The sequence below is a fragment of the Nanorana parkeri genome, unplaced genomic scaffold (assembly GCF_000935625.1).
Source record: "Nanorana parkeri isolate BGI_ZX_2015 unplaced genomic scaffold, ASM93562v1 scaffold94, whole genome shotgun sequence".
Lineage (NCBI taxonomy): Eukaryota > Metazoa > Chordata > Amphibia > Anura > Dicroglossidae > Nanorana > Nanorana parkeri.
In genome coordinates this window covers 1,300,913-1,327,836 of record NW_017306362.1, presented here as the reverse complement: position 1 = coordinate 1,327,836, position 26,924 = coordinate 1,300,913, and the positions used below count along the sequence as shown (strand labels likewise).

The 26,924-nt window shown below is 45.2% G+C and overlaps 3 protein-coding genes across 3 annotated transcripts in view; all 3 read left to right on the top strand.

Moving 5' to 3' along the window:
• The first annotated feature begins 398 nt into the window (after positions 1-398).
• On the top strand, positions 399-15,787 carry LOC108783955 (arylacetamide deacetylase-like 4). Its single transcript, XM_018552675.1, has 4 exons — positions 399-594; positions 1,712-1,934; positions 13,192-13,258; positions 14,986-15,787. The coding sequence occupies exons 1-4, from the start codon at positions 436-438 to the stop codon at positions 15,758-15,760; spliced, it is 1,224 nt and encodes a 407-aa protein (XP_018408177.1). The 5' UTR covers positions 399-435; the 3' UTR covers positions 15,761-15,787.
• A 1,723-nt stretch (positions 15,788-17,510) lies between these two features.
• LOC108783925 (arylacetamide deacetylase-like 4) lies at positions 17,511-22,511 on the top strand. The gene is made up of 4 exons (XM_018552636.1): positions 17,511-17,630; positions 18,774-18,983; positions 20,336-20,550; positions 21,737-22,511. The coding sequence occupies exons 1-4, from the start codon at positions 17,511-17,513 to the stop codon at positions 22,509-22,511; spliced, it is 1,320 nt and encodes a 439-aa protein (XP_018408138.1).
• A 1,755-nt stretch (positions 22,512-24,266) lies between these two features.
• LOC108783924 (arylacetamide deacetylase-like 4) overlaps positions 24,267-26,924 on the top strand; it is a 7,210-nt gene continuing 4,552 nt past the window's right edge. The window contains exons 1-2 of the mRNA XM_018552635.1: positions 24,267-24,462; positions 26,518-26,740. Coding sequence (XP_018408137.1) covers positions 24,304-24,462; positions 26,518-26,740 — 382 coding nt within the window. The 5' untranslated portion in view covers positions 24,267-24,303. The remainder of the gene's footprint in view (positions 24,463-26,517; positions 26,741-26,924) is intronic.

The following is a 26,924-nucleotide window of genomic DNA, read 5'->3' as shown; positions in this document are numbered from 1 at the left end:
TCGCAAGGGGGCGAAACCGGCGGGAATTTTAAAAATAAAAATAACGGGGGAAAAATAGAATAAAAAAAGGAAAACAAAAATAAAAAATCAGACCGCCAGGGAGGTTAAAGTGCTTTAGCGTGTGTTTTTTAAATGAGTTTTACTGCACATTGAACTTCGTTTTAAATGTATTTTTATCCTTTTGTTTTAACATTTTGAAAAGAAGGAAGGAAGCAACCTAGCACCACATATTGGAGTCATGTATCTGGATGGAGATCCTTGGCTATGACAGACACTTATCCTATAGCAGTGGGGGAATAAGCTGCAATAGTGTTTTATAGTTGCTAGGTGGCGATCATTCTTTGATAATCCCGGAAATAAAAAGTCTAAAGTTTATTGTTTGTTCAGGGTCGAGGACAGCGGCAGTGATCCTGAAAGCTAAGGACAGTGGGAGCAATGTTGCTGCTTGTGATAGGGGTTTTCCTCTTGCTCTGCACCCTGCTCTTTGTGGGCACTGTTTACCATGAATTCTCTACAGCTGAATTTCCAACAGGGATTGCATGTCGCACAGAGCTTCGAAAACTCCATGGACTTGTGACTGTTTTTTCAGTCCTGGTGAGTTCCCTATGGTGATCTTAAAGTGCTGCTCTACCCAAAGCAAATATTTCAGTGTTTGGGGGACGCCGAAACTTTAAACCACTGAAAAGTTTTTTTTTTATATATATATCTCTTATGGACTCTTCTGGTGAGGTTCCTGGGTCTGTAAACCTTCTGTGGCTATTTGGAGGGTCTCCCACTGCCTCTGTTAGTAGTTTTTTATACATTTTTTTATATCATGGAGAATGTAATAAAATGAGCTAGGCCGGAACACCCAAAACTCCCAGATGGATGAGTTCAGACTTATGTCAAGGAGGACATAAAGGTTTACAAAACATAAAAATGTATAAAGCTAAATTTAATCTGAGCTAATAATAGTTTCCAGCGTAATGAAAGTTTTAGCTGTACTTATGTTATTCCAAATGTGTGTTTACATTGGCAGACCTTAGCACACCTCAGTTGCTTTGTGGAACAACAGGTCTTGTCACCTGGGAGAGCAAAGCATTTTTGAACATTGCCGCGCAGCCACCGAAAAGCTACAGTCTGATTGGGCAACCTCAGATCATGTGCCATGATTCACTTGCCAGAAAAAATGAAAATCTGTTTTTCAACTGCTGTGGGCTCTGTCTACTTGTAAAATACGTGCAGCTTCTCAAAGATTCTGTAAACATCCATCTTATTATAAGGTTCCGTTATACTGAATCCTAGACTCCTTTTTTAAAAGTCTGGTAATATTTCCAGTGTGAAAAGTCCAAACCCTGGCACATCTGAACTTTCCCCTAACTGAACTTCTGGATAAAAGTGTGAAGAGACCTGGCCATTACACCTATATCAACTTGGGTTGGGTGCTCTGTTCCAAAAGCATAGAATGCCCCTCCATTCTTTTGGGAAGGATTTTCCGTAAGAGTTTGGAGTGTGTCTGTAGGAATTTGTGCCCATTCAGCCAAATGAGCCTTTTTTAGGTCAGGTACTGATATTGTATGATCCGCACAATATTTGGAGAACCAATACATTTATTTATATTGCTTCAATACAAGACCCCCAAAAAATTAAAACCTCCAAGATATTTTTTTCCTTTGACTTGTAACTACGATTGCATTCCTCTAACTTGTTTATACTTTTTTTCCCTAACTAGGGGAGCACCCTTGAAAAACTTGGAGTTTGGTCCGAGCTTGGTGTTCTTCGCCTTTTGGGAAACCTGTATCCGATATGTTCAGTAGATGATCCGGAGCTCTTCATAAAGATTTTGAAATTTGAAGGCGTACCTGTGAGAGTTTACCAGCCCAGAGAGTCCTCTGCTGGAGGCAGAAAAGGAGTGATGTTCTTTCATGGAGGAGGCTTCATATTTGGAGATAGTGGTAAGCAAAAGAGAAAATGTTTCCTGCCACAGTTAGATGCTAACTGTTATTTTTCATGTCTCTGCTTAACGCTGCAGTAATGGGTGAGAGTCCATTTTTAGGACATTGACAGGTCATATTGCCAAAGTGACATACAGAGGTTCTTCTGCAACAAAAGCCTTCCTGCTAGCAAGTTTTCTTCTACATCAAAGTTCCACTTTTAAACAGTTCCGTTGCAAAAATGAAAGTGAATCTCCTGGTCCCTTACAGTGCTCAGATCTTCTGCTCTTTGACAATCCTTGGCAGTTCTCAGATCTCCTGATTCCTGGCAGTGTTTAGATCTCCTGGTCCCCATCAGTGCACAGATATCCTGGTCCTCTGCCGTGTACACATCTCCTGGCCTCCCACAGTGTTCAGATCTCCTAGTCCTCCGTAGTGCTCATATCTCCTGGTCCCCCACAGTGCTCAAATCTCCTGGTCCCCCACAGTGCTCAGATCTCCTTGTCCCCCACAGTGCTCATATCTCCTTCTCCCCTGCAGTGCTCAGATCTCCTGGTCCCCCACAGTACTCAGATCTCCTGGTCCATGGCAGTGCTCAAATCTCCTGGTCCCTCGAAGTGGTCAGATCCCCTGGTTGCACATAGTGCTCAGACCTCATCGCTCATCGCTAAAGTTCTGAGTGGTTCCTTCCACCGACCCCTTTGTCAATATTGTGTCCTATAGTAATGTAGCAGTTGGCATGAGGAGCCAGTAAGCGCCACAAGGGATAAGGAGAATAAAAAATCCTGGAATTTTCAGTTTCTGAAGAGCCTTCAGGTGGCAATTTTTCTTTTTCTCAAAATGGCATTCTTTGGTGCAGGTGGAAGGAGAGGTAAGTATTTACTTTGCTTTGCATTTTTCTTACAGAGTTACTTTAAGATTAGAGATCCTGATACAAATTTTAATTCTTTAGTTCTTAGCAACATTATTCAATTGATCGTTTTTATTTTAACCAGGTGGAACCAGGTGGAAGGATGATGACAGGTAAACATCACCACCTTATCTTAGTGTCCTTATTTATTTATTTAAGATATTTAAGATATCGATGACAGACTTTGCCACCACATATCAAAGAAGGCTGGAGCTGTGGTGGTGTCAGTTGGGTAAGCAGTCTTGATTTCTCTTTAATTTCTTCTATTGCTATTCAAACACAAGAATCCTCTAATCACACAAGGATACATAAAATATATAGTATATGTCTTCACGTAAGTATTATGTGAAAATTGCTTTCATGTGAGTGTTATCATATGGTTAGAATTATGACCAGTGACAAAATCCTCAGGTGTAAGCAGGTTCCTCCACGTGCTTGGCAGGCTTAAGGTGCCCATACACCTGACGATTATCATCCGATAATCGTGGGTGATCCCGCAGCTGTTTGGGCAGCGTGCGACCGCACTTACTGTACGGTTGCACAACTTTTGTCTTACGAGCACCCTAGTAAAGCCGCCGAAAATTGTACGATTTTCGGTGGGTTGGTAGCACGATCGCAAGACAAAAGCCGCACTGGCCGGTTTTCGCAAGCGCACACTGCCCGCTCAGCATTGCAATCATCGGCAAGCCCTCCCCTCAGCGGGATGGGCTTGCGATGATCGCAAGAACGATCTGCCTGTCCAAGATGGGCAGTTCGTATGGAATTTGAATCACCTTACAACCATCGCACAACAAAAGTCGTGCGATGGTTGTAAGGTGTATGGGCAGCTTTACTCTCTGAGATGGAGGAATCAAGTTAAGACTCTGCCAGTTGAGTAGTGTCCTGAGGTACATCCACTTTTCCTTAGATTCAAAATGTGCCAGGTGAGGTTTTTTTTGTATTTGAGCATCTTATAATGATGTTCTCTTGAACTGAGTAAGAACATTTAACTGGGAGGTGGTCAAAGGGACAGAATGAGAACATACTAAAATAATTATATGTCCAAACTTACCTGGAAACAACTTGGACTGGAGTCTGCAGCCAAAAAAGGGGTGCCTAGGGTGGCCCTTAAATCTGTTTCCTTCATGATTACCAGAGGATCATTAATTTTTTTTCCAAGACTGCAGAAACATATTTCTGACATGACATAAGCAAGAGTATAATTGTTCAATATTAAAAGCAGTCCTTAAAAGAGAACTATGGGACAACCTTTTTATCCCATAGTTCTCGTTAGAGTCACGGGAGGACATATACTATCGTCCTCCAGTGACCCAAAATTGAGTATATAGTGGGCTATAATCCGCTATATGCTGAGAGCGCAGCAGCAGGGACGGAGCCCGATAATACTGTCGAGATCAGCAGGCTCTGTCTATCTAGAGGCAAAGCCAGCTATGCCCATCCATCCCTCCAGTCAGTGCTGGAGGATTGGAGAAGGGGGAATCCCCGCTGTCGGCAGTGAGAGGATCGGGAAGTGAGAGAACGGCAATATGTTTTCGCTTACTTCCTGGTCAATAGAGCCAACCTGTGACAATTTCAATGTCACACGTCGGCTCTAACTATGGGGATGAGTGTAATTCACTCACCTCATAGTTCTCCTTTAAGCTCCAGTGAGGGACTTTGCCTAGGCTGAGATGATGCCATCAATCTCCAGCAGGCAAGAGGAAGTGTTTGCTCAGTCTCTTTTCCCTCAGTGAAAGAGTGATAACTTGAAAGTAGGGATGCGCCAATACTGATACTAGTATCGGTGCCGATGCAGAGTATTTGGGCGAGTACTTGTACTTGCCCAAATGCTCCAATGCCTAGCCCCATACCTGAGCTTCCGGTATCAGGAAGCCAGGTAGCGAGTCATTACAGGCTGCCTTGCTTCCTGATTGGCCAGGAAGCCGACCTCATGATCCCTCATCACTTGGTGACGAGGGAGCATGGAGCCGGCTCCCCGGCCAATCAAAAAGCCGGGCAGCGTGTAATCTCTCGCCGCCTAGCTTCCTGATTGGTCGGAAAGACGGCCAATCAGGAAGCCGGATGGCGAGTCATTACACACCCCCCCGGCTTTCTGATTGGCCATTACACACCACCTGGCTCCCTTAATGGGACTTCCGGTATCGGTATTCGGTATCGGCGAGTACGGGAAAAAAATGGCACTCGTACTCGATAATGAAAAACCGGTATCGGTGCTTCCCTACTTGAAAGGGTTTAAAAACTGATGTTAATGACTTATTTTACAACTCAAAATACACCTAAATCAAGGGTAGGGAATCTCGCACTCCAGCTGTTGTGGAACTACATGAGGAACCCATGAGGCATTGCAAGAAGCCACAGGCATGACTCCCAGAGGCAGTGGCATGATACGATTTGCAGCTTCACCACAGCTGGAGTGCCAAGGTTACCTATCCCTGAAATATTTGTTAAAAAAGAACTTAAAAAACGTACCCTCGACCAAAATGAGCACTTAACCTTTGCAATGCAGGAGTAGCCCCGCTGCAAGGGTAAGTTTTTAAATTCCTGGACTTCTTTAATTCTGTTCTTAGACCATGGTCATGAGCCCTCACATTTCTTTTAGGTATCGACTTGCACCAGAACACAAGTACCCCGCAGGATTTGAAGATTGCCTGAATGCTACAATCCACTTCTTGAAGACTGCACAGGACTATGGTGTTAATCCCTCTTCTGTTGTAATCTGTGGGGACAGCGCAGGTGGAAATCTCACGGCTGGTGTGGCGCAAGCTCTTGTGACAAGGAAGGGTATTCCAAAACCTCTGGCTCAGGTGCTAATATACCCCCCAGTCCAATTCATTGATTTCAACTTACCTTCCTACCAACAACACAGCAGCGCGCCTCTATTAGTCCGAGAACAAGTCCCATATATTGTGCTAAATTATATGGGAGAAAAGGTTCGGTCTGACATAAAAAAAAAATACAAAATGGTAGCCATGTCCCTCCTGATCTGAGGAAGAAATTCTCTAAGTGGCTAAGTGCTGATAATATCCCAGATGAGTTCAAGGTCACGGGGTACAAGCCACACACCATGTCTGCCTTTGACAAAAACGTCTATGAAAAAGTCAAGCAACTTTTTGAACCTCCGTGCTCCCCGCTGGTAGCTGAGGACTCTGTGTTTCGCCTACTACCAAAAGCTTATATCTTAACATGTGAGTTTGACGTTCTCCGCGATGAAGGCATACTCTACAAGAAACGCCTGGAAGACAATGGGGTGTCGGTCACTTGGCACCATATTAAAGATGGCTTCCATGGAATCATCAGCTTCTACGATCAGTGGGATTGTGAATCGGGGAAACGGGCTGTGAACAGTTTTGTTAGTTTTATAAGGGATGCCTGATGTATACTTGTGTTCTGAACATAAATGTAAACATCCGTATAATAAAATGGTATGATGACTGTCAGGATACCGTGCTCGGGTGTCCCCGCACCGCATGCAGGTACCCACACAGGAGGACCAAATGCGTGACCACACCAGACAATGTTTATGAGCACACAGTTTATTCAACTCACCGAAAACAAATGACCACAAGCAAGTAATAATAGCTAACTAAATGCAAATACAGTCACATACAAAAGGGCAAGTGAAACCTGGGGAGCAAGGCAATACAAGGGGAGCCACTGAGTAATGGTCAGGGTACAAGGGGGCACCAGGATACAGGAATCAGGTCACAGGAAACAGGATGCAGGAAATGGCGACAATACTGTGGCAAAATCCCCACTGCAGGGAGGGATTAAATACCCTCCCAGGTAACACCAGGTGGTGATTAATTGCACAGACACCTGCAGGTGAGCCCCGGAGCTGCAGGTCCTGGTTCCAGCATCACAGTGCAACCTGGAGGTGCTCAAGTCCCAGACTACAACTGACTGCCTGGAGACACCTGCAGGTTTAGAGCTGGGCGTTTACAGTGCATGCCCTACAATAAGGACCTAGTTATACTTCATGCTTCCTGTAGCCCTAACCCTGCCACCAACCCTCACTGTAACTGTAATTATAACATTAATCTTTATATCAACCCTCCATGTAATCTTAACCCCTAATGTAACCCTAACACTTCCTGGAATCTATTACCCGAACACTAACCCTCCCTGTAATCCTAACACTAACCCTCCATGTAAACTCAACACTAGCTCTCCCTGTAACCTTACCACTAACCTAACTAACTAAACTCTCCCTGCAACTCTAACACTCCATGTAACACTAATCATCCCTGTAATCCCAACACGTACTCTCCCTGTAACCGAGATTCAAGTAAGAATACACATGACTCGGAATTCTGCTTTACATGAAAAAGCATACATTAGCGTGCATTAAACAGCTTTGATGTGTGTTTTCAATACATTTTGCTGCACTTTGAATTGCATTTTTTCCTTTTTTTCCTTAATATTTTCTCTGACATCACTTCGTTTTCTTCCTCTCTAACAAACATTCCTCCCAAAATGTCTGCTGTACTGGTCACATCTTGAGAAAAGCCTGGGCTTGGTGTTCACCCAAGCCTGCTGAAAACTCTGACCACCACCCCCTCTTCCCAACCCAATCAGTAGAGGCAGTTGCGATGGGGGCATTCCCTGTCCCTTTGTTAAATATAGCTGCAGGACGGGGAATGCGTCTCCCCGCAACTGATTGGTTTGGGAGGAGAGCATGGCAGTCACAGTTTTAAGCGAACTTAGGCGAGCACTGACATAAAAATGCAGCAAAAGTACATTTCTCCTCAATGCAATGGTTTTATGTGAACGTGGAAAATAGACATCAATTGTATTAACTGTGTCCTTGTGTTAAAATTGAAACCCAATCTACCAATGGGGACAGACAGGGATTTCCTTTCTTTGGAGTACTCTCCTCTCACTTGCTGTTGTGGCTATTGGCTAGGAAGAGATGGGACATCTCCCCAATGGGACACAGATGGCAAAACTAAAACCTGACAGAAAGAAAGAGGGTAAGAAAGAGAGAACGATTCGTTATTTCGATATATCCGAATCTCTGAATGACAGAAATGACGAATGAAAATGAATCCGAATTTCTGATAATGAAAATTTCGGAAGAAATTCGTTAGCGTTAGTCTGTACAAATTTCCGTTTCTGGACGAATATTCGTTGCAGCAAAATGACAGTGGCGGCACAAGGGGGTGCGGCCCGCACCCGGGTGACCCCATTGGAGGGGTGACCCCCTCTAAAAAGTCAGGCACTCGGTCATGGACTGAGAGCGTGACAGTGTCAGGAGAGAAGAGGGGACCCGGCGGCATATCTCATCCCACCGGGTGAATGTCCCCTCCTCTCTCTGCCGGTGTCCTTGACCAATATGGCCACCGGCAGGCGTCAATCAGATTGCACGCGCGAGGTGACGTCACGCGCATGTGCATTGACGACACGGCGGGGTGACACCCGGCCTCGGGATGCCCCTGCAAAGTGACATTAGACAGAATTTAAAAATATGCATTTTTTTTTTTTTAGTGTTTGCAGTCGAACAGACCGCGAACGTCCCAGGCAATGTTCGAGTCGAACTTACGTTCGATTTGAACCGGCAGCCCATCTCTAATCTGGATGGAGATCCTTGCCTATCACAGAGAACACTTAAAATGACATTAAAGTCACAATTATCCCCCCCCCCCCATGCTGCTTTAAGGACTTACCTTAAATGATGCCTCTTGAGCCGATCATCTTCTTCCTTCCACTTGTATTCAGCAATCCCTTCTGTGCTGTGCCGGTCTCTTATCTAGAGCACACTCCTCGGGTCCCATGGTGTCTGTCCGACGTGCACGCTCATGGCTGCATGCATTCAGCTCCACTGAGTTTCTCCTCTTCTCCCCGCCAATGATCTCTGCGCATGCGCCCGTCCCATCATTCTGCTCGGCCGCTCAAGAAGCTCCAGATCTTCAGACGGGAACGAGCAGCACTGACACAGGTAAGTAATGACCTTTGTGGTAACTTTTTCATTTTTTTAAATGTTTTTGCATATATCTACTGCTTGCTAGAAGTGTTTAATTCTACTTTAATCTATAGCAGTGGGGGAATAACTTGCAATACTTTTGCACAGTTGCTAGGTGGCGATCATTCTTGGATTATTCCAGAACAAAGTCTAAAGTTTATTGTCTGTTCAGCGATGAGGACAGCTGCAGTGATCCTGAAAGCTAAGGACAGTGGGAACAATGTTGCTGCTTGTGATAGGGGCTTTCCTCTTGCTCTGCACCCTGCTCTTTGTGGGCGCTGTTTACCATGAATTCTCTAAAGCTGAATTTCCACCAGGGATTGCATGTCGCACAGAGCTTCGAAGATTTCATGGACTTCTGACTGTTTTTTCAGTCCTGGTGAGTTCCCTATGGTGAATGTGATCTTAAAAGTGCCTGTCCTCCCAAATCAGCAATTTCAGTTTTGAACGCCAAAACATTAAACCACCGAAGAGTTTTTTTTAAATATCTCTTATGGACTCTTCTGGTGAGGTTCCTGGGTCTGCAAAATGTGGTCATTTGGAGAGTCACTGACTGTCCCTGTTAGGATTTTTTTTTTTTTTTTAATATCATGGAGAATGTAATAAAAGTAGATGGGACACTCACAGGTTGGCAGGAACACCCAAAACTCTCAGATGGACATGAACAGAGATGGGAATTATGGCAGGGAGGACTTAAAGGTTCATAAAGCATAAAAAAATGTAAAAAGCTAGATTGGAACTGAGCCAAAGTCTGGGTCCAGCTGAAAAATCATTTCCAGCAGAAAGACAGTTTCATCTGAACTAATATTAGTGTGTGTTAGACATGTGCCATTTGCAAATCAAATCAAAACTCCAAAATTCGGACATTCGGACACATCCGAATTTCCAAATCCTAATGCATCCAAATGTGTCCGAATCTGAATTTCCGTCTCCTAAATTTGGGTTTACATCCGAATTTCCGTTAAAAACAAAATTGAATGCTACAGAATACTAATTATATATACAACATACTACTAAAGCTGATGCTCCAAGACCCGAAGCCTCAGCTTTAAAGGAGAACTATGAGGTGAGTGCTTTTCACTCACTTCATAGTTGTAGCCGACCTGTGACAATGAGACTGTCACAGGTCGGCTCAGTAGATCGGGAGGTGAGCGAACATATACCGGCGTTCGCTCATCTCTCGATCCTGTCACGGCTGTCTGCCGTGACAGGGGAGCGGCTGGATTCCCCGCTCCGATCCGCCAGCGCTGACTGGCGGAACGGACGGGGGAGGGGGCGGGTACAGCTGGCTCTGCCTCTAGATAGGAAGAGCCAGCTGTCAATCACGCAGCTGGGCGGATCTCGACACAGCTGTAGCTCGCGGTATACTGAGCTTAGGGTAACGGGAGGATGCTAATTTGTGTCCTCCCGTTACCCTAAGGAGAACTATGGGGAAAAGCCCTGACCCCATAGTTCTCCTTTAATATTATGTATGTTAGGGATGCACCGATGCCAATACTAGTATAGATATCGTTGCCGATACTGAGTATTTGGGCAAGTACTCGTACTCGCGCAAATGCTCCGATGCCTAGCCCGATACTTCCTGTATCAGGAAGCCGGGCAGCACATCATTACACGCTGCCCGGTTTCCTGATTGGCCGGGAAGCAGCTCCATGCTCTCTCGTCACTTGTGATGAGAGAGTATGGAGCCGACTTCCCGGCCAATCCTGACTGGTCGGAAAGCTGGCCAATCAGGAAGCCGGGGGCCGTGTAATGACGCAGCGCCCGGCATTCTGATTGGCCCGGGAAGCCGGCTTCATGCTCCCTCATCATCTCATGACGAGGGAGCATGGAGCCGGTCTCCCGGCCAATCAGAAAGCAGGGCGCCGCGTCATTACACGGTGCCCGGCTTCCATGATTGGCCAGCAAGAGGGCTTCGGCTGGGTACCGGAGGAAGGCCGCTTCTGGCTGGAGAGGCCCCGGGGGGTGACAGGCTGGACATGCTGAGGTGAGAGGGGACAGACTTTCTTGTTAATCAGGAAGCCAGGTGGCGAGTCATTACACGCCACCTGGCTTCCTGAATGGGACTTCCGGTACTTGGTAATTGGTATCAGCGAGTACTGGAAAAAATTATCGGTACTCATACTCGGCACCAAAATACCGGTATCGGTGCATCCCTAATGTATGTATATGGCTCCCAGACACTAATTGCTTTCTCAAGCTCTTGAATGCTATTCGGAAATTCGGACTCCCGAATGACATTCAGGTCTGGAAGCCTCAGCTTTAATATTATTATACAGGATTCATATAGCGCCAACAGTTTGTGCAGGGCTTTACAAAATGGGGGAGACAGTACAGTTACAATACAATACAGTTTCAGTACAATAGGGTTAGGAGGGCCCTGCTCGTGAGAGCTTGCAATCTAGTAGGAGGGGCAAGTGATACAAAACCTAATAATTGTTTAGATTGAGTTATTGGAGGAAGTAAAAGGCAGTTATGGTGGGATAAGATAGGCTTCCCTGAACAGATGGTTTTTTAAGGATCGCCTAAAGGTGGGCAGCGTAAGGAGATAGGCAGACAATTTGGGGTAAGGAGTTCCAGGGGATGGGGTACACTCTGGAGAAGTCCTGGAGGCAAGCATGGGAGGAGGTAATTAGAGAGCTAGAGAGCAGGAGTTCTTGAGAGGAGCGGAGAGGGCTGTTTGGGTGATATTTTGAGATGAGGTTGGAGATGTAGTCAGGGGCAGAGTTCCTGATACCACTATCCAGAAAAAAAGGAAAGTCCGCACACATAGAAGTGTGCTGACCACAGAAAGTTACTTCAGACCATGTGTAGAAAAATGAAAACTAATTTATTGACACAGTAATTGCACTCAAATATATTGCACCACATCCCAAAAACCCTTAAAAATTTACAACGTTGTCATATCATTCATTAGCATCCACTCACTTCTGAAGGGTTACCAAAAATGTCCACCTTGTACTGGGCTAATGTCTTTGATCCCATGTACAAGATCCGCTACAGTTCATAAAGTCGAAACAAGTAGGAATGTATCCAGGTATCCAACGGCAATCCCGGTAATTAAAAATAGACCACTAACTATACAGTAAATAATATTTCATTGAATCGATTAGCAGGTCGATTCCTGGACCACGAGACCCGATTGATAGAAAGTCAGTCACAGAGACACACTATTGATACTGTAAATCTATGTCAGCAATAACTCTTTGTACCGGAAGATTTTGGGCTTTAAGATGTACTCGATTTCACATGAATGGCTGATGTATCCATCGGACGGAGGGATCACAAACAATCTTACATACATAGGATTCACTAATCCATTCAAAAGATTTTATCACTGCCGTCGATGCTTGAGGGCAGGTCGATCAATCCGAGCCACACGTTTCAATGCTGGTATCAAGCAGTGTATTCAGCCAAGGGCTGATACCACTATCCAGTCTTTTTTATACATTGCAAAGTTAGCCCACAAAGTGGCCTTCATTTTTCTGTCCATTCATAAAATGCAGGCTAAGGTGTGGAGCCTGAGATGTGTCATGAAGTTCTCTCTGCTTGTAATGGCACAGAGGTCAGTTACCTAACAGGTCACATGACCGGGCTCTCTTCCTATTTTTTTTCGGCTTACATTTTCATTGCTTCAGAGCTCTGAAGGAAGTGGAACACAACACACAGATCTCCTGGTCTCCGGCAGTGCTTCAGATCTCCTGGTCCCCCACACTACTCAGATCTCTTGGTCCCTCACACTGCTCAGATTTCCTTGGCCATGCTCAAATCTCCTGGCTCCTAGCAATGCCCAGATCTGATGGTCCCCCACAGTGTTCAGATCTCCTGGTCCCTTACAATGCCCAGATCTCCTGGTTCCTGGCAGTGCTCAGGTCTGATGGTCCCCCACAGTGTTCAGATCTCCTGGTCCCCCACAGTGTTCAGATCTCCTGGTCCCCTACAGTGCCCAGATCTCCTGCTTCCTGGCAGTGCTCAGGTCTGATGGTCCCCCATAGTGTTCAGATCTCCTGGTCCCCTACAATGCCCAGATCTCCTGCTTCCTGGCTGTGCTCAGGTCTGATGGTTCCCCACCACCCTAGTCCCTCACGGTGCTCAGATCTTCAGGTCTCCCACAGTGTTCAGTGGTTCCTCCCCTAGACCCCCTATGTCAGTACTGTGTCCTGTAGTATTGTAGGGGTTGGCAGGAGGAGTCGGTAAGCCTGGTGTGAAATCCAGTATTCTGGAATTTCATTTTCTGAAGAGACTTCAGATGGTAATTTCTCTTTATCACAATGGTGGGGCCGGTGGCAAGGGAGGTAAGTATTTACTCTTTTTTTTGTTTTTATTTACACCAGCAGAAAGGATGATGACAGATTCAATATCAACACCTTGTCTCAATGCCCTCATTTTTTAAAATGTATTTATTATAGATCTCTACGACAAACTTTGCCGACAAATATCAAAGAAGGCTGGAGTGGTGGTGGTGGTGTCAGTTGGGTAAGCAGTTATGGTTCCTCTCTAATCTTGTTGCTATTTAAATACATGAATCCTGTAATCACCCAATACTATTAAATATGGCACATCAAAGAAGTATTATGTGAACATTTTGTACAAATTGCTTTAATGTGAGTTTTATTATATGGTTGCAATTATACCAGTCATAAAAATCCTCAGGTGTGAGCAGCAGAATTGGTAGACTTACTCTCTGTGATGGAGGGATCAAGTGAGGAGCTTCCCAGTTGTGGAGTATCTTGGGTGGTACAACCACTTTTCCTTAGAATCAAAATGCACCAGGTGAGGTGATCTGACCATCTGACTGATGTTCTCTGGAAATGAGTAAGCAGTTTCCACTGAGAGGAGGTCGCAGGGACAGAGCCAGAACATTGGAATTATATCTCCCAGCATATCTAGAAACATCCTAAACTGGAGTCTGAAGGCAAGAAAAGGAATTTCTGGGATGACTGTTTCCTTCATGATCCAGAGGATCAAAGTAAACCTCTTAGTGACTTTACAAGGCTGCATAAATACATGTCATAAGCAACAGTATAATTTTTCATCAAAACTCTACCTTTTGATTTTAAAAGCAGTCCTTGCACTCCAGTGAATGACTTTGCCTATATTGCAATGATGCCATCAGTCTCCTGCAGGCAGAAGGAAGCATTTCCTCAGTCTTCTTTTCCTCAGTGGCTGCTACATTGTATCTTTGTAGCAAATGACAAGGTGAGAGCCGAGGGCTGATGTGTGTCAGACACTTGGAATCTCTAAGGCTAGGTTCACAGCTAGGTGATTTATTGCACGTTTTGAGTCGTGCAATATCGCACAAAACACAGATTCACATTGAAGTTTAGGCCCGGCGCAGGACCCCATCCGGGATCGCACAGTCCTGCACAATGCAGGCAGCTATTGCCGCGCGGCCCCATTGATTTCAATGGGGTGACATCCACGCGGCAATCGCAGAAAAAAAGTACATGTACATTTTTTTTTGAGAAAAAAAGCTGTGTTCAGAAACACGGGCGAAATCGCGACGGGAAACCGCGTGATCTGCCCGGCGTGACTGGGGTGCCATTAGAAAATAATGGCACCCACAGTGCGATCGGTTCACACATTGATGACACCTGTCGCCTAGGTGTGCACCGACCCTAATGGAGGCTGTTCACCCACACGGACTAAATCGTCTGTTGGGCAAAAAGGTACAGGAGCGATTTTCGGGCAGTCGTTGCGCGGTTTGGGTCCCATAGACATCTCTATGCATTGAAAACCGTGCGGTTTTCAAAGAACAGTCTCGCAAAAGAAAACGCATGACAATCGCGTGAAAACCACTCGCCAGCTCAGTCGCCTAGGTGGGAACCTAACCTGAGCTGGCATCGCAGTGCAATGCTGACCCTGCATGATGCCTGAACAAAGTTAATGCCGCCCTTCTGCAGAGAAAAAGCAGACGAAGGCAAAGTCTGGGGAGTGCTATGAGCTCTAAAAGAGGTAATAAAATACCTGGAAGTTTGACACTTAGCATGCATACAATAAAATGAAAATGATTTCTTATGCTAGATTCACTTGAAAGGTTTTAAAAACTGATGTGAATTACTTATTTTTCAGCTCAAAATACATTTAAATCAAAGGTAGACAACTTTGACATTCCAGCTGTTGTGGAACTACAAGTCCCATGAGGCAGTGCAGGACTGTTAATCCTTTTTAGACCCGTCATAAATCCCGACATTTTCTTTTAGGTATCGACTTGCACCAAAGCACCTGTACCCCGCAGCATTTGAAGATTGCCTGAATGCTACAATCCACTTCCTGAAGACTGCACAGGATTACGGCGTCAATCCCTCTTCTGTTGTAATCTGTGGGGACAGCGCAGGTGGAAACCTCACGGCTGGTGTGGCGCAAGCTCTTGTGACAAGAAAAGATATTCCCAAACCTCTGGCTCAGGTGCTAATATACCCCGTGGTCCAAATGATTGACTTCAACTTACCTTCTTACCAACAAAACAGCGGCGTGCCTCTCTTACTCATAGACAAAGCCCTGTTCTACATGCTAAATTATCTAGGAGAAGGGGTTCAGACCACCTTACATAATAAAGTACAAAATGGTAGCCATGTCCCTCCTGATCTGAGGAAGAAATTCTCTAAGTGGCTAAGTGCTGATAATATCCCAGATGAGTTCAAGGTCACGGGGTACAAGCCACACACCATGTCTGACTTTGACAAAAACGTCTATGAAAAAGTCAAGCAGATTTTTGAACCTCCGTGCTCCCCGCTGGTAGCTGAGGACTCTGTGTTTCGCCTGCTACCAAAAGCTTATATCTTAACATGTGAGTTTGACGTTCTCCGCGATGAAAGCATACTCTACAAGAAACGCCTGGAAGACAATGGGGTGTCGGTCACTTGGCACCATATTAAAGATGGCTTCCATGGAATCATCAGCTTTTGCGATCAGTGGGATTGTGAATCGGGGAAACGGGCTGTGGACAGTTTTGTTAGCTTTATAAGGGATGCCTGATGTATACTTGTGTTCTGAACATAAATGTAAACATCTGTATAATAAAATGGTATGATGACCCAATAGAAAGGAAGTTCAACATCTACGAATCATTCAGTGTGGTTTTAAATGCCTTACATTAGCTTCAGATGTGGGAGTTTACAGTACATGCCCTACAATAAGGACCTAGTTATACCTGATGCTTCCTGTAGCCCTAAACCTGCCACCAACCCTCATTGTCACTGTACCCCAACACTAACCCTTTTTATAATTATAACACTAACCTTAATATCAACCCTCCATGTGATCTTAACCCCTAATGTAACCTTAACACTAACACTTCCTGTAATCCTAACCCTCTGTGTCTCTAATTCTCCCTGTATCTTTAAACCTAACCATTCCTGTAACAGTAACCATCCCAGTAGCCTTTCCAATAACTTTAATCCTAACTCTCCTTGTAACTCTAACCATTTCTATAACCCTAACCCTAAACCTCCCTGTAATACTAACACTCACCCTCCATGTAACGTCATCTCTAGCTCTCCCTGTGACCTTACCACTAACCTAACTAACTAAACTCTCCCTGCAACTCTAACACTCCATGTAACAGTATTCCTCCCTGTAACCCCAACATGCACTCTCCCTGTAACCGAGATTCAAGTAAGAATACACATGACTCTTGTACTAAGGCAATATTTGTTTGTCCTGGAATTCCGCTTTACATGAAAATGCATGCATTAGCGTGCATTAAAGAGCTTTGATGTGTGTTTTTAATGCATTTTGCCGCACATTGAATTGCATTTTTTCTCTTTTTCCTTAATATTTCCTCTGACATCACTTCATTTTCTTTCAAACATTCCTCCCAAAATGACTGCTGTACTGGTCACATGTAGAAAAAAGCGTGGGCTTGGTGTTCACCCAAGCCTGCTGAACACTCTGACCACCACCCCTCCTCCCAAACCAATCAGTAGAGGCAGTTGCGATGGGGGCATCCCCTGTCCCTTTGTTACATATAGCTACAGGACGGAGAATGCGTCTCCCCGCAACTGATTGGTTTGGGAGGAGAGCATGGCGGCCACAGTTTTATGCGGACTTAGGTGAGCACTGACATAAAAATGCAGCACAAGTACATTTCTCCTCAATGCAATGGTTTGATGTGAACGTGGAAAATAGACATCAATTGTATTTGCTGTGTCCTTGTGTTAAAATTGAAACCCAATCTACCAATGGGGACAGACAGGGATTTCCTTTCTTTGGAGTACTCTCCTCTCACTTGCTGTTGTGGCTATTGGATAGGAAGAAATGGGACATCTCCCCAATGGGACACAGATGGCAAAACAAAAACCTGACAGAAGGAAAGAAAGAGAGAAAGAAAGTAGACATGTGCAATTCGTTTCGGAAAGATTCGTTATTCGGATATATCAGAATCTCCGTATGACAGAAATGATGAATGGAAATGAATCCAAATTTCTGATAATGAAAATTTCGGAAGAAATTCGTTAGCGTTAGTCTGTACGAATTTCCGTTTCTGGACGAATATTCGTTGCAGCAAAATGACAGTGGCGGCACAAGGGGGTGCGGCCCGCACCCGGGTGACCCCATTGGAGGGGTGACCCCCTCTAAAAAGTCAGGCACTCGGTCATGGACTGAGAGCCCGACAGTGTCAGGAGAGAGGAGGGGACCCGGCGGCATACCTCATCCCACCGGGTGAATGTCCCCTCCTCTCTCTACCGGCGTCCTTCACCAAGATGGCCACCGGCAGGCGTCAATCATGTGCGTTGATGACACGGCGGCCTCGGGATGCCTCTGCAAAGTGACATTAGACAAAATTTCTGCTCGGCCGCTCAAGAAGCTCCAGATCTTCAGACGGGAACGAGCGGCACTGACACAGGTAAGTAATTACCTTTGTGATAACCTTTTCATTTTTTAAATGTTTTTGCATATATCTACTGCTTGCTAGAAGTGTTTAATTCTACTTTAATCTATAGCAGTGGGGGAATAACTTGCAATACTTTTGCACAGTTGCTAGGTGGCGATCATTCTTGGATTATTCCGGAAACAAAGTCTAAAGTTTACTGTCTGTTCAGCGTCGAGGACAGCTACAGTGATCCTGAAAGCTAAGGACAGTGGGAACAATGTTGCTGCTTGTGATAGGGGTTTTCCTCTTGCTCTGCACCCTGCTCTTTGTGGGCACTGTTTACCATGAATTCTCTACAGCTGAATTTCCAACAGGGATTGCATGTCGCACAGAGCTTCGAAAACTCCATGGACTTGTGACTGTTTTTTCAGTCCTGGTGAGTTCCCTATGGTGATCTTAAAAGTGCCTGTCCTCCCAAATCAGCAATGTCAGTTTTGGACGCCAAAACATTAAACCACCGAAGAGTTTTTTTTTATATCTCTTATGGACTCTTCTGGTGAGGTTCCTGGGTCTGCAAAATGTGGTCATTTGGAGAGTCACTGACTGTCCCTGTTAGGATTTTTTTTTTTTTTTAATATCATGGAGAATGTAATAAAAGTAGATGGGACACTCACAGGTTGGCAGGAACACCCAAAACTCTCAGATGGACATGAACAGAGATGGGAATTATGGCAGGGAGGACTTAAAGGTTCATAAAGCATAAAAAAATGTAAAAAGCTAGATTGGAACTGAGCCAAAGTCTGGGTCCAGCTGAAAAATCATTTCCAGCAGAAAGACAGTTTCATCTGAACTAATATTAGTGTGTGTTAGACATGTGCCATTTGCAAATCAAATCAAAACTCCAAAATTCGGACATTCGGACACATCCGAATTTCCGAATCCTAATGCATCCAAATGTGTCCGAATCTGGATTTCCGTCTCCGAAATTTGGGTTTACGTCCGAATTTCCTTTAAAAACAAAATTGAATGCTACAGAATACTAATTATATATACAACATACTACTAAAGCTGATGCTCCAAGACCCGAATGGAGTCCGAATTTCCGAATAGCATTCAGGAGCTCCAGAAAGCAATTCTTTCCTCTAACTTGTTTATAATGACGTTTCCACTGACTAGGGGAAGACAATTGAAAAGCTTGGAGTTTGGTCTGAGGATGGTCTTATAGGCCTTTTGGCAAAACTGAATCCGATAAAATCAGTAGATGACCCGGAACTCTTCACGAAGAACTTGAAATTTGAAGGTGTGCCTGTGAGAGTTTACCAGCCCAGAGAGTCCTCTGCCGGAGGCAGAAAAGGAGTTATGTTCTTTCATGGAGGAGGCTTCAAGGTTGGAGATATTGGTAAGCAAAAGAGAAAATGTTGCCTTCTGTCATTTTTCATGTCATGGAGTTCTGTCTGAGTAACTCTGCAAGTAATGGGTGAGAGTCCAGTTTAAGATGCCAGCTGTCATTTTCCCCTGTTGGTTACAATGTATTATCTGTGCCCTTATAGCTGCACCATTGAGTCTCATTTTAAAGTATATGTAAAGTCTAAATAAATGACATTTAGGGGGAATAGTTATAGCAGAGAGCAGATACCACTATCCAGAAAAAAAGGAAAGTCCGCACACATAGAAGTGTGCTGACCACAGAAAGTTACTTCAGACCATGTGTAGAAAAATTAAAATGAATTTATTGACACAGTAATTGCACTAAAATATATTGCACCACATCCCAAAAAACCTTAAATATGTACAACGTTGTCATATCATTCATTAGCATCCACTCACTCCTGAAGGATTACCCAAAATGTCCACCTTGGGGAATATTATAAATGTACTGGGCTAATGTCTTTGATCCCATGTGCAAGATCCGCTACAGTGCATAAAGTCGAAACAAGTAGGAATGTATCCAGGTATCCACCGGCAATCCCGGTAATCAAAAATAGACCACTAACTATACAGTAAATAATATTTCATTGAATCGATTAGCAGGTCGATTCCTGGACCACGAGACCCGATTGATAGAAAGTCAGTCACAGAGACACACTATTGATACTGTAAATCTATGTCAGCAATAACTCTTTGTACCGGAAGATTTTGGGCTTTAAGATGTACTCGATTTCACATGAATGGCTGATGTATCCATCGGACGGAGGGATCACAAACAATCTTACATACATAGGATTCACTAATCCATTCAAAAGATTTTATCACTGCCGTCGATGCTTGAGGGCAGGTCGATCAATCCGAGCCACACGTTTCAATGCTGGTATCAAGCAGTGTATTCAGCCAAGGGCTGATACCACTATCCAGTCTTTGTTATACATTGCAAAGTTAGCCCACAAAGCGACCTTAATTTTTCTGTCCATTCATAAAATGCAGGCTAAGGTGTGGAGCCTGAGGTGTGTCATGAAGTTCTCTCTGCTAAATGCTGCATGTAATGGCACAGAGGCCAGTTACCTAACAGGTCACATGACCGGGCTCTCTTCCTATTTTTTTTCGGCTTACATTTTCATTGCTTCAGAGCTCTGAAGGAAGTGGAACACAACACACAGATCTCCTGGTCTCCGGCAGTGCTTCAGATCTCCTGGTCCCCCACACTACTCAGATCTCTTGGTCCCTCACACTGCTCAGATTTCCTTGGCCATGCTCAAATCTCCTGGCTCCTAGCAATGCCCAGATCTGATGGTCCCCCACAGTGTTCAGATCTCCTGGTCCCTTACAATGCCCAGATCTCCTGGTTCCTGGCAGTGCTCAGGTCTGATGGTCCCCCACAGTGTTCAGATCTCCTGGTCCCCGACAATGCCCAGATCTCCTGCTTCCTGGCAGTGCTCAGGTCTGATGGTCCCCCACAGTGTTCAGATCTCCTGGTCCCCTACAATGCCCAGATCTCCTGGTTCCTGGCAGTGCTCAGGTCTGATGGTCCCCACAGTGTCCAGATCTCCTGGTCCCCTACAATGCCCAGATCTCCTGCTTCCTGGCTGTGCTCAGGTCTGATGGTTCCCCACCACCCTAGTCCCTCACGGTGCTCAGATCTTCAGGTCTCCCACAGTGTTCAGTGGTTCCTCCCCTAGACCCCCTATGTCAGTACTGTCCTGTAGTATTGTAGGGGTTGGCAGGAGGAGCCGGTAAGCCTGGTGTGAAATCCAGTATTCTGGAATTTCTTGCTTCCCTCACTTTGTTTTAATTAGTTTCATAGTCCCTCTAGCCTTGCGCCCTCACGTTTGTTTTTTGGTTCCACAAGTGCAGGCACTCCTCCTGTCTCCCAGGGCTGCAGGCGAGGTAGAGCTACAGTATCCCATTCCCCCGGCCCAATCCGAGAGCGCTGTCCGTACTATTCTTATGTGCATTAGAAAAGAATGGCACCCACAGTGCGATCGGTTCACACATTGACGACACCTGTCGCCTAGGTGTGCACCGACCCTAATGGAGGCTGTTCACCCACACGGACTAAATCGTCTGTCGGGCAAAAAGGTACAGGAGCGATTTTCGTGCAGTCGTTGCGCGGTTTGGGTCCCATAGACATCTCTATGCATTGAAAACCGTGCGACAACCGCACGGTTTTCAAAGAACAGTCTCGCAAAAGAAAACGCATTACAATAGCGTGAAAACCACTCGCCAGCTCAGTCGCCTAGGTGGGAACCTAACCTGAGCTGGCATCGCAGTGCAATGCTGACCCTGCATGATGCCTGAACAAAGTTAATGCCGCCCTTCTGCAGAGAAAAAGCAGACGAAGGCAAAGTCTGGGGAGTGCTATGAGCTCTAAAAGAGGTAATAAAATACCTGGAAGTTTGACACTTAGCATGCATACAATAAAATGAAAATGATTTCTTATGCTAGATTCACTTGAAAGGTTTTAAAAACTGATGTGAATTACTTATTTTTCAGCTCAAAATACATTTAAATCAAAGGTAGACAACTTTGACATTCCAGCTGTTGTGGAACTACAAGTCCCATGAGGCAGTGCAGGACTCTGACAACCACAGGCATGACTCCCAGAGGATGATTTGTAGTTGGAGTGCCAAGGTTGCCTACCCCTGATCTAAATACTTGTTAATTCTTTTTATAGACCCGTCATAAATCCCGAAATTTTCTTTTAGGTATCGACTTGCACCAGAACACCTGTACCCCGCAGCATTTGAAGATTGCCTGAATGCTACAATCTACTTCCTGAAGACTGCACAGGATTACGGTGTTAATCCCTCTTCTGTTGTAATCTGTGGGGACAGCGCAGGTGGAAACCTCACGGCTGGTGTGGCGCAAGCTCTTGTGACAAGAAAAGATATTCCCAAACCTCTGGCTCAGGTGCTAATATACCCCGTGGTCCAAATGATTGACTTCAACTTACCTTCTTACCAACAAAACAGCGGCGTGCCTCTCTTACTCATAGACAAAGCCCTGTTCTACATGCTAAATTATCTAGGAGAAGGGGTTCAGACCACCTTACATAAAAAAGTACAAAATGGTAGCCATGTCCCTCCTGATCTGAGGAAGAAATTCTCTAAGTGGCTAAGTGCTGATAATATCCCAGATGAGTTCAAGGTCACGGGGTACAAGCCACACACCATGTCTGCCTTTGACAAAAACGTCTATGAAAAAGTCAAGCAACTTTTTGAACCTCCGTGCTCCCCGCTGGTAGCTGAGGACTCTGTGTTTCGCCTACTACCAAAAGCTTATATCTTAACATGTGAGTTTGACGTTCTCCGCGATGAAGGCATACTCTACAAGAAACGCCTGGAAGACAATGGGGTGTCGGTCACTTGGCACCATATTAAAGATGGCTTCCATGGAATCATCAGCTTTTGCGATCAGTGGGATTGTGAATCGGGGAAACGGGCTGTGGACAGTTTTGTTAGCTTTATAAGGGATGCCTGATGTATACTTGTGTTCTGAACATAAATGTAAACATGAAATGGTGCAAACGAAATAAAAAGGAAGTTCCACATCTATTAATCATTCAATGTGCTTTTAAATGCCTTACATTAGCTGTAGAGGTGGGAGTTTCTGGTGCAGACAGGGACGCCTGACCCTATGGACTAGTTATACCTGATGCTTCCTGTAGTCCTAACCTTACCACTAACCCTCACTGTAACTGTACTCCAACACTTACCCTATCTGTAATTATAAGACTAACCCTCATACCAACCCTCCATGTAACCCTAACACCTAATGTAGCCTAATTCCATCTCTTCAGGTAATATCCTTATAACTCTGACACTAATTGTTCATCTATGCCTAACCCTCCCTGTAACTCTAACCCTTCCTACTGTGTAACTGCAACATTAACCCCTATTGTAATTTCAACAATATTCCCCCATCACACTAACACTTTTTAGCCCTAGCCCTTCTTATAACTCTAAAGCTAGCTCTCTGTGTAATGCCAACCATTCCTGTTACTCTCTTACTAACCATCCCTGTAATCCTAACACTAACCCACCCTGTAGTCCTAACACTAACCCATCCTGTAGTCCTAACGCTAACCCATCCTGTAACCCTAACACTAACCCTCCTTGTAATCCTAACACTAACCCTCCTTAAAATCATAACACTAACCCTTCCTTTAATCCTAACCCTACCTGTAATCCTAACGCTAACCCTCCCTGTAATCCTAACACTAACCCTCCTTGTAATCCTAACACTAACCTTCTTTGTAATCCACACATTAGCCCTCCCTGTAACACTAACACTAACTCTTCTTGTAACTCTAGCACTAACCCATCCTGTAACCCTAACACTAACCCTCCCTGTATCCCTAACACTAACCCTCATTGTAATCCTAACACTAACTCTCCCTGTAACACTGACCCTTCCTTTACCCTAACACTAGCCCTCCCTGTAACGCTAACACTAACCCTCCCTGTAATCCTAACACTTACCCTCCCTGTAATCCTAACACTAACCCTCCCTGTAACCCTAACCGTCCATGTAGGGACCAGCAGGGTGCTGTACATAGCTTCCTGAAAACATCACAGCACCCTGCCTCGGTACTTGTCCCTAGAGCTCTGATGCAAGCAGAGGGCTGGCTCTTGGGAAAGGTTATGTAAATATGAAAATGCTATGATGGGTGGATGTCAGTCTGGAGGAGTGGGTGTTCCTAGGTAGGCTGTATTTACATGCAGAGCGCTCTAGGTGATGTGCACATGTGATGGTGAGCCTCTGTGATTGAAAGAACCGAAATCCAATGAATGAAAGGGGTGGGCCGGGCACAGTCAGGCTGCGGAGGAAAGTGCTAGATGATTCTGGACGTCCTCTAGCCAGAAAATGAGATGGACTCTATCTGACTTACTGTAGCTTTTAATGCACATTGTGAGACGCTCAGTGTTTTACATTTCCAACTTTCCAGCCATGCAAACCACTTCCACATGCAAAAGACGTCAAAGGAGCAGGGCAACCCAAGGGCAATGACTGATACTTTTATATGGCAGGGATGTTGTCAGATTGCTTTGACTGTTTTTTTTATTATTTTTGTGATCAAAGGTTGGTTGAAAACGGTTGAATTTGCTAGAAAATTGCTCACGTGCACGAGCATTGGAAGAGTTGTTTGTTTCTTATTGCAGTTCACATCTACAGCTGCAAGGTGGCAGCCATTGTGAGTGGATCCAGGAAGCACAAAGTGTAATGTTACAACAGCGGCACTGATCCTGAAAGTCACACCACAGTGGAAGCCATGCTGCTGCTTGTGATAGGGATTTCCTTGTTACTTTGTATTCTGCTGTTTTTGGGTACCACTTACCTCGAAAGTTCAAAAGCTGAGTATCCACCTGGGATTGCGAATCCAGCGGAGCTTCGGAGGATTCACATAGTATCCACGGGGTTAACAATTCTGGTGAGTCAATGATGGTAATGATTGATTGTTATTGTGTCATTCATCTTGCTTCAATAACAGATATAGGTTAAGCACTTTCCAGTAAAACCATTACATTTTTAGTTCAAACAATTTACAAAAAGTTCACTTTAGTCTGAGTTGTGTTTTAAAGTGAAGGGTTCCGGGCATTAGAAATGGCCGTAGTCAGGGCCGGATTTCCCACAAGCAATTATGGACACCGGCACTCCAAAGTAGAATAATGTCTATTTATTGATGTTCATGCAACAATACACTTATTGCAACGTTTCGGGGTCACACAGGATCCCCTTCATCAGGCAGAACAAGCGTGAGGTTCTGCCTGATGAAGGGGATCCTGTGTGACCCCGAAACGTTGCAATAAGTGTATTGTTGCATGAACGTCAATAGACGTTATTCTACTTTGGAGTGCCGGTTTCCATAATTGCTTATACTATTCGGGCGGTGGCCATCCATCGACTACTGATGCACCCAACCTATTACTATGGATCAGCGGTAAGGAGTGCAATGGGTACATGGACTGTAACGGATTTCCTACAAGGCCACCAAGGCCTGGCCTCAGGGCGGCAGGGAGTAGAGGGGTGGCACAGCTGTCGGGCGGGTAGTCTTTTCCTACGTTCAGCCCTGCTTCGGGCAAGCAGGGCTAAATGTAGAGCGGGAAGCCAGTGTTTTAGTACAAGTGATCCTTGCAATGTTGCCAAGATCACTTGTACTACTCGTGCAGCTCCATCCCCCCCACTGCCTGCCCTCTTTGGTCCACCCCCACCTCACCTGGCTGCCTCTCCTCGCTGCCCGCCCTGGTTTTTGAGGTCCCCTGATCTTCTAAGGGTACCCGGGACCATGGCACATTCATTTGGGATAGAGTCCATGGCCTGCCCCCCCCCCAGCTGGCTGCCTCTCCCAGCTGGCCGCCTCCCTCCCCGCCGTGGTTTTCAGGGTCCCCCGCTCTTCTGGGGGAACAGGGACCATGGCACATTCATTCAGGATAGAGAGCGGGAAGCAGAGCGGAGAACAGCCATTCTCCGCTCTGCTCAGTGTAAATACAGAGGCAAGAGAGCAACATTGAGGGGGGTGCATTGAGGAACCTGGCCTTGGGGGCAGCAGAGAGAGTAAATCTGGCAATAGTAAAATGTATTTTGTTTGACGACTGGATGTTAATATTCATTGTGCAAAGCTGCTGAAAGCTGTACTCCGGGCACAAAAACTTTCATTGAAATATATCCCTTAATAGGCACAAAGTAGAAATGCACCAATACCAGTTTTACAGTATCGAGTACGAGTACTGATATCCTGCCGAATACTGATGGTACTGCCGGGAGCATGGAGCCGGCTTCCCGAACAATTAGAAAGCCGGGAGGCAGGTAATTACTTGCAACCCGGCTTCCTGATTGTCCTGGAAGCCGGCTCCATGTTTCCTTGCGGCACTGCCGGTCAGAGGAAGTCTCTATATGACCATAAGTTCCAGTATTGTGGTAAGTATCAGAACATTTGGGCAAGTACGAGTACTCGGTATCGGCACCGATACTAGTATCAGTATCGGGGATCCCTACCACGAAAGATAAAAATCCACTTTGTATGCATCAAATGCCTTGGCAACAAAGTTATTACCTTGTAAATGTAGCAGTGACATCATCAATGCACTGCACACAGCCTGTGCAGAGAGCAGAGCTGTGGAAATACACTACACTGGTCATACGCCTTACGATTTTTATCGTTCATAGTAATATATAAGCATCCTGGATGAAGGAATCTCCCCTGCCGGCTAATGCAGGGGAGATGCAGTATACCCGAACAGTGACTGCATCTGATTGGCTGACAGTTTTCCACCCGACTCGTTTGTCATAAGTCGATTGAAAAATCAACTTCTGTTGGTATTGCTGACTGCCCCCCCCCCCAATTTGGAAAACTGAAGCCAAAGGATCAGCGTGAGAGCCAGGCAACTAGAAAACATGTCCTCTTTTATAGATAAATACAATACCTTGCAGGTTATAGGGAGGTTTTCCAGTTTTTATTTTTTGCATGTGTCTCTCCTTGGATTAGGGGAAGACGCTGGAGAGATTTGGAATATGCCGCGAGATCACACTCTTTCGTTTTATGGTCCAGCTGGGTAAGCGGAGACTGGAGAACGACCCGGAGCTCAGCATGAAAAACTTGACATTTGAAGGCGTGCCGGTGAGACTCTACCAGCCCAGACTGCCCTCTGCTGGGGACAGAAAGGGAGTTGTGTTCATCCATGGAGGAGGATTTGTATTTGGGAGTATTGGTAAGAAGATAAGATTGTGGAGATTATTTATAACAAGATGGATACATTTGTTTTTACACCTTTGTGCATTTTTAAAGTCCAGCTCCAGCCAAGATTGTTTTTCTAAGTTTCGCATTTACTTCCTGTCCAAGTGGCCACACTGGAAGGGACGAAGAATTACCTTCCTCACTCCAAACCCCCCCCC

Coding starts and splice junctions, on each gene's coding strand:
- LOC108783955 (XM_018552675.1), top strand. CDS start 436: ATGTTGCTGCTTGTGATAGGGGTTTTCCTCTTGCTCTGCACCCTGCTC. Junction 595..1,711: donor TGACTGTTTTTTCAGTCCTG/GTGAGTTCCCTA, acceptor TTCCCTAACTAG/GGGAGCACCCTTGAAAAACT. Junction 13,259..14,985: donor GTGGTGGTGGTGTCAGTTGG/GTAAGCAGTTAT, acceptor ATTTTCTTTTAG/GTATCGACTTGCACCAAAGC.
- LOC108783925 (XM_018552636.1), top strand. CDS start 17,511: ATGTGCGTTGATGACACGGCGGCCTCGGGATGCCTCTGCAAAGTGACA. Junction 17,631..18,773: donor AACGAGCGGCACTGACACAG/GTAAGTAATTAC, acceptor TCCACTGACTAG/GGGAAGACAATTGAAAAGCT. Junction 18,984..20,335: donor TTCATGGAGGAGGCTTCAAG/GTTGGAGATATT, acceptor GGTCCCCCACAG/TGTTCAGATCTCCTGGTCCC.